The sequence below is a fragment of the Carcharodon carcharias genome, chromosome 13 (genome assembly GCF_017639515.1).
Source record: "Carcharodon carcharias isolate sCarCar2 chromosome 13, sCarCar2.pri, whole genome shotgun sequence".
Taxonomy (NCBI): Eukaryota; Metazoa; Chordata; class Chondrichthyes; order Lamniformes; family Lamnidae; genus Carcharodon; species Carcharodon carcharias.
Genome location: NC_054479.1, coordinates 73,767,128 through 73,780,010, shown reverse-complemented (window position 1 = coordinate 73,780,010; position 12,883 = coordinate 73,767,128). Strand labels below are relative to the sequence as shown.

The window sequence follows — 12,883 nt, the reverse complement described above, 5'->3', positions numbered from 1 at the left end:
TGTCCTGTTTCACAGGCCACTGCCATGCACTAATTATCTCCTCTTGCTTCCACAGACACGTCTGGGAAACAGCCAACGGAGTCCATGACCCAGGGCCTCCAATCAATCCCTGAAGAAACCTCTGAAAAGGAATCTGGACACTCCCACCTTGAAGTCCCGTCACCCACAGCCTCCACCAGCACAGAGACACACACCTCGGTGGGATCTAGCTTTACAGTGGCCTCAAGATCACAATCTGGTGAGCACATCTCACTGCCTGATCCACAGCAGGCGGCGGCAGGGTCTTCCCAGGTATCCAGGCACTCAGAGGACTGTAGGAGGATTGAAATTTGCTCAGTCCAAGTGAGACCTTCCATCATAAAGTCAGAATTGGGGATGTTCGCTGATGATTGCACCATGTTCAGCATCATTCGCGATGACTCAGATACTGAAGCAGTCCATGTATAAATGCAGCAAGACCTGGACACTATCCAGGTTTGGGCTGACAAGTGGCAAGTAACATTCGTGCCACACAAGTGCCAAGTAATGACCATCTCTAACAAAAGAGAACCCAACCATTGCCCCTTGATGTTCAATAGCATTACCATTGCTGAAAACCCCAATATCAACTTCCTGGGGGTTACCATTGACCAGAAGCTGAACTGGACTAGCCATATAAATACTGTGGTTACAAGAGCAGATCAGAGGCTAGGAATCGTGCAATGAGTAACTCACCTCCTGACTCCGCAAAGCCTGCCCACCATCTACAAGGCACAAGTCAGGAGTGTGATGGAATACTCCCCACTTGCCTGGATGAGTGCAGTTCCCACAACACTGAAGAAGCTTGACACCATCCAGGACAAAGCAGCCCGCTTGATTGGCAGCACATCCACAAACATTCACTCCCTCCACCACCGACGCACAGTAGTAGCAGTGTGTACCATCTACAAGATGCACTGCAGGAATTCACCAAGGCTCCTTCGACAGCACCTTCCAAACCCACGACCACCACCATCTAGCAGGACAAGGGAAGCAGATGGAGGGGAACTTCCAGGTGGTGGTGTTCCCATTTAAGTGACTCACCATCCTGACTTGGAACTATATCACCGTTCCTTCACTGTCTCTGGGTCAAAATCCTGGAACTCCCTTGCTAACAGCACTGTGGGTGTACCTACACCACATGGACTGCAGTGGTTCAAGAAGGCAACCCACCACCACCTTCTCAAGGGCAACTAGGAATGGGCTATAAATGCTGGCCCAGCCAGTGAAGCCCACATCCCGTGAATGAATAAATAAAAAGATGACAAGCTTCTGGACTCAGTCATATCACAGTTGCTGGAGCTGCAAAGGCAAGCTCAGGAACATCAGGAAGGGATGTTTGCTGCACTCCTCAGATTGCAAGGCACAATAGAGGAGTCCGTCCGCCTTCAGCTGAGGTGACAGCACCAGCATGCCAACGCACCGAGTTTAACATTGGTAGGATGGCAGCCGTTGTTCCAGAACGTCGTTTCTACACTGCTATGTGGGCTCAGCTCCATCACTGATGCCATAGTCTCCAACAGTGTGTACACGAGAGGGGTGCAGGGCAGCTCGATCTCACTCCAGCTACCCCTTCTCCTCCAGGAGTCAGCCAGGGGCCCTTAGGCACTTATAGGGAGGAGGATCAGCAAGTGTACCCCCCACTTTCCCCTCAGGGGCCATCCATCCAGGTGACTCCGGGAGTGTCTGGCCCACCCGAACCCACTCTTCCTGTGACCTCAGCAGCTCCAGCTCCACAAGCCAAGGAGGATGCCACTGCCACACAGCAGGACCCCAAAAGCAGGCCGGGGCCCTTCAGGTCTCAGCTCTCTAGAGGAAGCCCACCAAGGTTACCTCAGACAGGGCGTAGCAGTCAGTAGGCTGCCTCCACCTCCGCTGTGTATGTTGGGGGAGCACCAAGACGTAGTGACAGGGTTACGAAAGTTAAGATGTATTTGGTGACTGCTTTGGTGCCTTCGGAGACGGCATGTTTGTCCAGTTCTCCTGGCAGCATGAGGCGGACGGTGCTCTGGAACTCCCTGGCCAAGAAGATGTGGCACTTGTGACGAATGAGATGTGAGGCCTCGGAGGCGACGCGCTTGAAAATGTCGACAACAAGGGAATTCATAACACTCATCGCCTTGGATGAGATCCTTGTGGAAGGGTGGACCTGGGTCAGCAATGTTACCATGTAAATGGTAAGCTTGCAAGATTTCCTCCGCTTTTTGCGCAGCTTCTTGGTGACTTTAGTCAGCAGCTTCAATGCCTTGCCCTTTGCCACAGCTACCACCCCAGGCATTCCACTCAACTTGCACAGCCTAGACACGGGTGTTAATCATGCACAGTCCCTGGAAACCGTGTACAGAGCTGCAGGATGTGTTTGTGGTGGTCGCACATCAGCTGCACATTCAGCGAATTGAATCCCTTCCGGTTGACATAATGACTGCGCATTGCAACAGAGATCTGAGCGCCTGTGAGTGCAAGCGATCGCAACCTGCACCTATGGGGAAACCTGAGATCTAGGAAAATCCAATCGCTGTTGTATCCTGGCTGCCCTGGTCCCAGGAGATATGCAAAAGTTGTGTGCCTTTGCAAAGATAGCATCTGTGACCTCATGGATGCATTTATGGGTGAAGGCTTGTGGTATCCCACAGAGGTCACCTGTGGAGCCCTAAAAGTTGCCACTGGCATAGAAATTGAGTGCCGCAGTCACTTTCACATAGGTACCTACTTGTACATAGTGTTCACCATTGTCAATAAACTCCCAAGAATGTCTCCCTGCCCGTGGCTCCTTGTTCTGATGAGCAGTGTTTGTGTCACTCAGATATGAAACCTTTCTTCACAAGATGAAGGCAGGTATCTCAGTCCAGGGCCTCTTCCCTGTGTTTTGTGCAGCCTTCAGATCAAAGTGATGGTCTGGCCTCGCACTCCCTGGAAATGATGCCTGCATCTCGATGGTGCTTGTCATTGCTGCCAGAATGTTATGGTCAGGCATCACAGAGTTCCGTCATTCTCTCTGTGTGCTCTCAGCACCTTTAAGGTGGGCCTGTCCCCTCCATCTCTTCAGCATCTGTGACCAGTGACACTGTGATCCTGAAGGGGTCAGGTGCTGAAGGCAGACAAAGGATCAGATGCTATTAAAGTTTCGTGGCTGCATCTCTATGATATGACCCTGATCACAGCGCAAGTGAGCTGCCCTCGGCCAAACAAGATCGGACATTCTCAGAGGCTATGTGAAGATCTATGGAGGATCCTCAGTGCATGCTGTCATCATCTTCCTGCTATCGAGTGACTATTTGGGCCTCCACTGCATTTCCATGACAGGAGCTTTATCATAGAGGGTACATGTGTTGCAGTAAGTCAGACTGAAGTCAAACATTCATAGATGCAATGTGAGGATCTATGGTGTCTCCTCACTGCATGTCGTCATCATCCTGCACAAATTTAGCAGCCATGAGGGCCTTCTGAGCACGCCTGCCTTGTGTGGCCAGTGCAAGGGCCTCATCCCCGTCATCAATGCCTTCGAGGACCTCCTCACCTTCACCCCCGTCAGCGCCCGCCTCATCAGAGTTGAGCTCCATCTCCTCTCAGCCAGCTTCTCTCCCCATAGCATTGCCAGGTTGTAAAGGGCGCAGCAGATGACGATGATGGTGACACTCTCTGTGGACAGTATCGTAGGGTTGCACCAGACAGGCCCAGGCACTGGAACCTCTGCTCCATCTAGTTGCAGAATGAGCCTCATTATACCTTCTCTCTGCTGCAGCCTGAGGCCACCGCACAGGTGTCATCAGCCATGTCCTATGTAGGTACCTATTGTCCCCGAGGAACCAGCTTTTGTGGACCCTGGAAGATTTAAGGGATCTGTGACCGACTGAGAATGTAGGAGTCATGCACAGTCCCTGGAAACCGTGTACAGAGCTGCAGGATGTGTTTGTGGTGGTCGCACATCAGCTGCACATTCAGCGAATTGAATCCCTTCCGGTTGACATAATGACTGCGCATTGCAACAGAGATCTGAGCGCCTGTGAGTGCAAGCGATCGCAACCTGCACCTATGGGGAAACCTGAGATCTAGGAAAATCCAATCGCTGTTGTATCCTGGCTGCCCTGGTCCCAGGAGATATGCAAAAGTTGTGTGCCTTTGCAAAGATAACATCTGTGACCTCATGGATGCATTTATGGGTGAAGGCTTGTGGTATCCCACAGAGGTCACCTGTGGAGCCCTAAAAGTTGCCATTGGCATAGAAATTGAGTGCCGCAGTCACCTTCACAATCACAGGTAATGGATGCCCTCCATGTCCCTGTGGCAGCAACTCCTACAGTGGCTGGCAATGTGACTGACCTGTTCCCTAGATGTGCACAATCTTTGGTGGCACTGGTTCTCGGTCATCTGCAGGAAAGAAAGGCGACGTCTGTAGACCCTGGGTCTACCGAGACGCCAACCAGCAATGGCTCACTGTGGCTCTTCAATGGCATGCGTGACACCCCAGCTGCTCCTTCTTTCAGAGGGTGCTGCTCCTCCCTCTGCATGGCCAGGCATCTCAGTCGCTCTTTTCTCCATCGCCTCCACTCTTTGTAAGCCACAAGCTATACAGCTAGGTCACCAAGTTCCGTGATTCTGATGTTGCACTCCTGCAGGATGAAAGAGAGAGACAAATGAGTCAGCATGGGTGTACTAAGAACCTGTCTTGGTTAAGCCTGAAGGCCCCTTAACGCATCCTGGTGAGTACTGGCCACCCCTTGGATGGCCAGAGTTTCATGCGCTGCATGGTGATCCGAAACCCCACCCACCTCTGCCCCACTCCAACTGACCAATTGGCGGCAGTTTTGCCCATTGGACTGCATGCTATGCTCTCAGCTCAGGCATTCTCCTAACCCACACTGCAAGGCTGCACTCTTAGTTTGAACGATGGGGGAGACTGGTCCAAACCAGGATGCTTACATTGCAAGGAGCTGTGAGCCCCTCCACCAGTGACTGCACCATGGCCAGCTTTAGCAAGGAGATTGTATGCCAACGCGTTTCACAACAGCATATTAAAAGTGTGCACAAGGCAGGCTGCACTTTGGGAACTCAGAGGTGAGTACGTAGTAATGTGGCTGAGCACTTGCCTGTTGGATTTCAAGGTTGAGGTGCATTGGTGTGGGGGGGGAGGCAGGGGCTGCCCTGCAGTTGAGGCGACTTGGGAGGTGGAGCGTGGCAAGGGCTGCCCTGCAGTTGAGGTGACTTGGGGGGTGTGGGGGGGATGGTGGTGGTAGTGGGTGCGCGACCAGGGCTGCCCTGAGGTTGAGATGCTTTGTGGGGGTTGGGGGGGCAAGGGCTACCCTGTGGTTGAGGTGACTTAGGGGCATGGAGAGGGGGGACAAGGCCTGCCCTGCGGTTGAGGTGACTTGGGGGCTGTGGAGTGGGGGGTGACAAGGGTTGCCCTGCGGCTGAGGCGACTTGACGGGGGGCAAGGGCCACCCTGCGTTGAGCGCGACTTGGGTGGAGGGGGGTGCAATGGCTGCCCTATGGTTGAGACAACTTATGGGTGGCTGGGACAGTGGTGCAGAGTGAAGAGTTTTGACATAAAATACTAAGCTGTCTTTTCTCATTTTGGCACTAATGGGTCTGAGTTGTATTTTGAAAATTTACTTTTATTACAGTTGAGATATGTGTTTTATGCATTGGTTTAATTAACTTAAATGATAGTATTACACACAGGGTCAGGAGAGAACTGAAACCCTTGCACCCTTTCCCTTACTATTCATAATCAGTGTGGTTTTGGAGAGGAGGACTTATGTGTTTCTTAGTCCCTGGAGTGTTTGGTCAATTTAAATAACAGCAGCAAGGATTCATGGGTTTGCTTTCACCCTGAAAACCTAAACACCACATCATGCTCACTCTCATACGCACACACACACATGCACACATACAGACACACACGTGCGGTCAAGAGAAATTACAGTTAGAGAGAATAGTACACTTTTACAAATTGTGAACAAAAGAGTAGTCAACAGTTCACGTGTTAGGCTCACCTTGGAATTCACAGTTGTTGCTGGCCCATTGAAGAAGAGTCTTTTGTACTCTTGAATTGTAGTTTAGATGTCAGATAGCAGGATTATTACAGGATTTACTTGAAGGGATGAGTGTTCAGGTCACAAAGTTAGGCACTTGTGGTTTCCACAGCAGGGTGTCTGATTTCTTTACAGGCGGACTTAAATTAGGAATCCGTTTGGGAGGCTTTTTAAGATATAGCAGCCACCAAGTTTAAAAGGCTTTGGACTTACTGCCTTGCCTGCAGCTGATATTATGTAGTGGTGTTCTTTGTAAACTGCCCAGGTCTCTCTGGGTCTTTGGATAAGAAAGGATTTTGGTATCAGAAGCCAGTTTTTGGTCACATGATCAACTGTTATTGTCTACCCAGAATGTATAACAATTGGTTTCAGGTTTAAGGCAATGGAGATGGATGATGGCCATTCACACTTACTTGTGGTTAACTGGATTTCGGCAGCTCTCCTTTTGTTAGATTGCAAACTTGGACACATGAAGTCTTGCAATCCGTTGATTTTGAGTTTGGATTAAACCATGAACAATGGCTAATCAGCCTGGTTCAATGGCACCCCATCCACCACCTTAAACATTTACTCCCTCCACCACTAATGCGCAGTGGCAGCAGTGTGTACCATGTACAATATGCATTGCAACAACTCGTCAAGTCCCCTTTGGCAGCACCGTCCAAAGCCACATCGTCTACCACCAAGAAGGACAAGGGCAGCAGAAACATCGGAGCACCACCACCTGCAAGTTCCCCTGCAAGCCACAAAGCACGACTTGGGACTATATTGCAGTTTTTTCACTGTTGCTGGGTCAAAATCATAGAACTCCCTAACAGCACTGTGGATGTACCAGTGCCACTTGGACTGTGGTGGTTCAAAAAGGCAGCTCATCACCACCTTCTCAAGGGCAATTGGTTTGAGTAACAAATGCTGGCTTAAGCAATGATGCCCACATCCCTTGAAAGGAAAAAAAAAAGTGTTGTGGTATTGCTAGGGTAGAGTTTGACAATACAAAAACAGAATTACCTGGAAAAACTCAGCAGGTCTGGCAGCATCGGCGGAGAAGAAAAGAGTTGACGTTTCGAGTCCTCATGACCCTTCGACAGAACTTGCGTTCGAGTCCAAGAAAGAGTTGAAATATAAGCTGGTTTAAGGTGTGTGTGTGGGGGGCGGAGAGATAGAGAGACAAAGAGGTGGAGGGGGGGGGGGGGGTGTGTGGTTGTAGGGACAAACAAGCAGTGATAGAAGCAGATCATCAAAAGATGTCAACGACAATAGTACAATAGAACACATAGGTGTTAAAATTATAGTTGGTGATATTATCTAAACGAATGTGCTAATTAAGAATGGATGGTAGGGCACTCAAGGTATAGCTCTAGTGGGTTTTTTTATATATATAATGGAAATAGGTGGGAAAAGGAAAATCTTTATAATTTATTGGAAAAAAAAGGGAAGGGGGAAACAGAAAGGGGGTGGGGATGGGGGAGGGAGCTTACGACCTAAAGTTGTTGAATTCAATATTCAGTCCAGAAGGCTGTAAAGTCCCTAGTCGGAAGATGAGGTGTTGTTCCTCCAGTTTGCGTTGGGCTTCACTGGAACAATGCAGCAAACCAAGGACAGACATGTGGGCAAGAGAGCAGGGTGGAGTGTTGAAATGGCAAGCGACAGGGAGGTTTGGGTCATTCTTGCGGACAGACCGCAGGTGTTCTGCAAAGCGGTCGCCCAGTTTACGTTTGGTCTCTCCAATGTAGAGGAGACCACATTGGGAGCAACGGATGCAGTAGACTAAGTTGGGGGAAATGCAAGTGAAATGCTGCTTCACTTGAAAGGAGTGTTTGGGTCCTTGGACAGTGAGGAGAGAGGAAGTGAAGGGGCAGGTGTTGCATTTTTTGCGTGGGCATGGGGTGGTGCCATAGGAGGGGGTTGAGGAGTAGGGGGTGATGGAGGAGTGGACCAGGGTGTCCCGGAGGGAGCGATCCCTACGGAATGCCGATAAGGGGGGTGAAGGGAAGATGTGTTTGGTGGTGGCATCATGCTGGAGTTGGCGGAAATGGCGGAGGATGATCCTTTGAATGCGGAGGCTGGTGGGGTGATAAGTGAGGACAAGGGGGACCCTATCATGTTTCTGGGAGGGAGGAGAAGGCGTGAGAGCGGATGCGCGGGAGATGGGCCGGACACGGTTGAGGGCCCTGTCAACGACTGTGGGTGGAAAACCTCGGTTAAGGAAGAAGGAGGACATGTCAGAGGAACTGTTTTTGAATGTAGCATCATCGGAACAGATGCGACGGAGGCGAAGGAATTGAGAGAATGGGATGGAGTCCTTACAGGAAGATTACTTCGGTGCCGCTTCATGCTCTCGTCAGGACTTGGAAAAATTTATTAATTTTGCTTCCAATCTCCACCCCTCCATCATTTTCACGTGGTCCATCTCTGACACTTCCCTTCCCTTCCTTGACCTCTCTGTCTCAATCTCTGGTGATAGACTGTCCACCAATATCCATTACAAACCCACCGACTCCCACAGCTATCTCGACTACAGCTCCTCACACCCTGCTTCCTGTAAGGACTCCATCCCATTCTCTCAATTCCTTCGCCTCCGTCGCATCTGTTCCGATGATGCTACATTCAAAAACAGTTCCTCTGACATGTCCTCCTTCTTCCTTAACCGAGGTTTTCCACCCACGGTCGTTGACAGGGCCCTCAACCGTGTCCGGCCCATCTCCCACGCATCCGCCCTCACGCCTTCTCCTCCCTCCCAGAAACATGATAGGGTCCCCCTTGTCCTCACTTATCACCCCACCAGCCTCCGCATTCAAAGGATCATCCTCCGCCATTTCCGCCAACTCCAGCATGATGCCACCACCAAACACATCTTCCCTTCACCCCCCTTATCGGCATTCCGTAGGGATCGCTCCCTCCGGGACACCCTGGTCCACTCCTCCATCACCCCCTACTCCTCAACCCCCTCCTATGGCACCACCCCATGCCCACGCAAAAAATGCAACACCTGCCCCTTCACTTCCTCTCTCCTCACCGTCCAAGGACCCAAACACTCCTTTCAAGTGAAGCAGCATTTCACTTGCATTTCCCCCAACTTAGTCTACTGCATCCGTTGCTCCCAATGTGGTCTCCTCTACATTGGAGAGACCAAACGTAAACTGGGCGACCGCTTTGCAGAACACCTGCGGTCTGTCCGCAAGAATGACCCAAACCTCCCTGTCGCTTGCCATTTCAACACTCCACCCTGCTCTCTTGCCCACATGTCTGTCCTTGGTTTGCTGCATTGTTCCAGTGAAGCCCAACGCAAACTGGAGGAACAACACCTCATCTTCCGACTAGGGACTTTACAGCCTTCTGGACTGAATATTGAATTCAACAACTTTAGGTCGTAAGCTCCCTCCCCCATCCCCACCCACTTTCTGTTTCCCCCTTCCCTTTTTTTTCCAATAAATTATAAAGATTTTCCTTTTCCCACCTATTTCCATTATATATATAAAAAAACCCACTAGAGCTATACCTTGAGTGCCCTACCATCCATTCTTAATTAGCACATTCGTTTAGATAATATCACCAACTTTAATTTTAACACCTATGTGTTCTATTGTACTATTGTCGTTGACATCTTTTGATGATCTGCTTCTATCACTGCTTGTTGGTCCCTACAACCACACACCCCCACCCCCCCCTCCACCTCTTTGTCTCTCTATCTCTCCGCCCCCCACACACACACCTTAAACCAGCTTATATTTCAACTCTTTCTTGGACTCGAACGCAAGTTCTGTCGAAGGGTCATGAGGACTCGAAACGTCAACTCTTTTCTTCTCCGCCGATGCTGCCAGACCTGCTGAGTTTTTCCAGGTAATTCTGTTTTTGTTTTGGATTTCCAGCATCCGCAGTTTTTTTGTTTTTATCTCTGAGTTTGACAATGTCAGTCAACTTTCTATACCTTAGCCAATTAGCCATTATTCATGTGTGAGTCCTAACATAGAATGCCAGTGGCTCTTTGATCACAGGACCTGAGCCTAATCCTATCACTCACCATTCACACATGCATGAGCAGTGGATAGTGATCAGGAGTGTAAACATTGACCCAAAAGCCTCATTGAGGAAATTGGAGCTCACCTGCCACTTCTCCAATGTGCAGAAACAAAGTGTCAACCCTGGGATATTCTTGTTCTGCATGACACAACTGTTCACTGCATGAACCCATTGGATTATTATGGGGGCCTTCCCCATTTTGTGTAGAACAATAGATTAACCGTTGATTGCAAAGAATGCAGATTTCACTGCCAGCAGGTTTGTTTTCTAAGCCATTGTTGTCAGATGGAGATGACGTTGGTGTCTCATTTCTTTATTATGAGACTCTCTGTCAGTCATGTCACCAATGGCGTAACAACGAGGTGACCCAGCTCAGCACCATGATGACACATGAAAATTGATATTTCCACAAAAACATCAAATAAAATTTGTGGTGAGCATATTATGTTTTTATTTAAAATAGGGAAGTAGTAAGAACTATTACTCACACCCATCTCCCAAACTTTACTTCTGTTTTAACCGTTATAATGTTCTTTTTGCAGGAATTTGAGATAGAACTGGAAGGATCGCAGACTCTAAGAATTCTATGTTATGAAAAATGCTATAACAAAACAAAACTCACCAAAGAAGATGCTGAAATTACTGATAAAATCATGGGGAAAGGACAGATTCAGGTAGGTCCTTCACTCAGTCCTAAAGGCTATCACAAAAGTGTGATTCTTTCAAAAAGTCAGGCCGACTAGAAATCTAGGGCTGGATTTTACAGGGCGCCAGGTGCCTATCTCAGGAGGAAGTCCTGCCTTAGAGAGCTGTCAGCCAATCAGGTTGGGGAGGCAGAGGTATAGTGATATCGTCACTGGACTAGTAATCCAGAGACTCGGTAATGCTCTGGGGACCCGGGTTCCAATCCCACCACAGCAAATGGTGAAAGTTAAATTCAATTAAAATCTGGAACTAAAAAACTAACGATGACCATGAGCTGTAGTCGATTGTTGTAAAAACTCATCTGGTTCACTAATGCCCTTTATGGAAGAAAATCTGCTGTCGTAACCTGGTCTGGCCTATATATGAATCCAGACACACAACAAAGTGGTTAACTTTTAATGCCCTCTGAAATGGCCCAGCGAGCTACTCAGTTGTGTCAAAGCACTACGATGTCTAAAAGGAATTAAACTGGACAGACGACCTGACATCGCCTAAGCTTCAGAAATGACAATGGTAAACTCAGCCCTGTTGACCCTGCAAAGTCCTCCTTACTAACATCTGGGGGCTATTTTCAAAAATGGGAGAGCTGTCTCACAGACTAGTCAAGCAACAGTCTGACTTAGTCATACTAATGGAATCATACCTTACAGACAATGTCCCAGATACCACCATCACCATTCCTGGGTATTTCCTGCCCCATCGGCAGGATAGACCCAGCAGAGGTGGTGGAACAGTGGTATACAGTTGGTATACAGTCCTTAACATCAACTTCGGACCCCATGAAGTCTCTTTGCATCAGGTCAAACATGGACAAGGAACCCTCCTGCTGATGACTACATTCTCTCCTCTCTCAGCTGACGGATCAGTGCACCTCCACATTGAACACCACTTGGAGGAATCATTGAGGGTGGCAAGGGTGCAGAATGTACTCTGGGTGGAGGACATCAATGTCCATCACCAATGGTGACTCGGTAGTGCCACTACTGGTCGAGCTGACAGAGTCCTAAAAGGCAAAGCTGCTAGACTGGGCCTTCAGCAGGTGAGGAGAGAACCAACAAGAGGGAGAAACATACTTGACCTCATCCTCACCAACCTGCCTGCCACATAGTCCTTGTGGAGACTAAGGCTTCACATTGAGGATACCCTCCATTGTGTTGTGTGCAACTACCACCGTGCTAAATGGGATAGATTTCGAACAGATCCAGTAACTCAAGACTGAGCAACCATGAGATGCTGTGGTTCATCTGCAGCAGCAGAATTATACTCAACCACAGTCTGTAACCTCATGGCCTACCATATCCCTCACCCTACTATTACCACCAAGCCACGGGATCAACCCTGTTTCAATGATAGGTGCAGGAGGGCATGACAGGAGCAGCACCAGGCAAACCAAAAAATGAGGTGTGAACCCGGTGAAGCTACAACACAGGACTACTTGCATGCCAAACAGTATAGGCAGCAAGTGATACACAGAGCAAAGCGATTCCACCACCAACAGATGAGATCTAAGCTCTACAGTACTGCCACATCCAGTCATGAATGGTGGTGGACAATTAACAACTCACTAGAGGAGGAGGCTCCACAAATATCCCCATCCTCAATAATGGGGGAACCCAGCACATCAGTGCAAAAGATAAGGCTGAAGCATTTGCTACAACCTTCAAAGTGCAAAGTGGATCCATCTCAGTCTCCTCCAGAGGTCCCCAGCATCACAGATGCCAGTCATCAGTCAATTCAATTCACTCCATGTGATATCAAGAAACGGCGGAAGTCACTGGATACAATAATGTCTGTGATACCTGATAATATTCTGGCAATAGTACTGAAGACTTGTGCTCCAAAATTTGCTGCACCCCCTAGCCAAGCTGTTCCAGTACAGCTACAACACTGGCATCTACCCGACAATGTGGAAAATTGTCCAGGCATATCCTGTACACAAAAAGCAGGACAAATCCAACCTGGCCAGTTACCACCCCATCAGTTTACTCTCGATCAGTAAAGTAATGGAAAGGGTCATCTATAGTGCTATCAAGCAGCACTTGCTTAACAATAACCTGCTCACTGATGCTCAGATTAGATTCCACCAGGATTCCACTCAGCTCCTAATC

At 49.0% G+C, this 12,883-nt stretch overlaps 1 protein-coding gene across 1 annotated transcript in view; it reads left to right on the top strand.

Annotated features, from left to right (window-relative positions):
* LOC121285708 (breakpoint cluster region protein-like) overlaps positions 1 to 12,883 on the top strand; it is a 596,997-nt gene that overhangs the window by 451,028 nt on the left and 133,086 nt on the right. Inside the window, exon 16 of the mRNA XM_041202403.1 lies at positions 10,613 to 10,744. Within this exon, the coding sequence (XP_041058337.1) occupies positions 10,613 to 10,744 (132 nt within the window). The remainder of the gene's footprint in view (positions 1 to 10,612; positions 10,745 to 12,883) is intronic.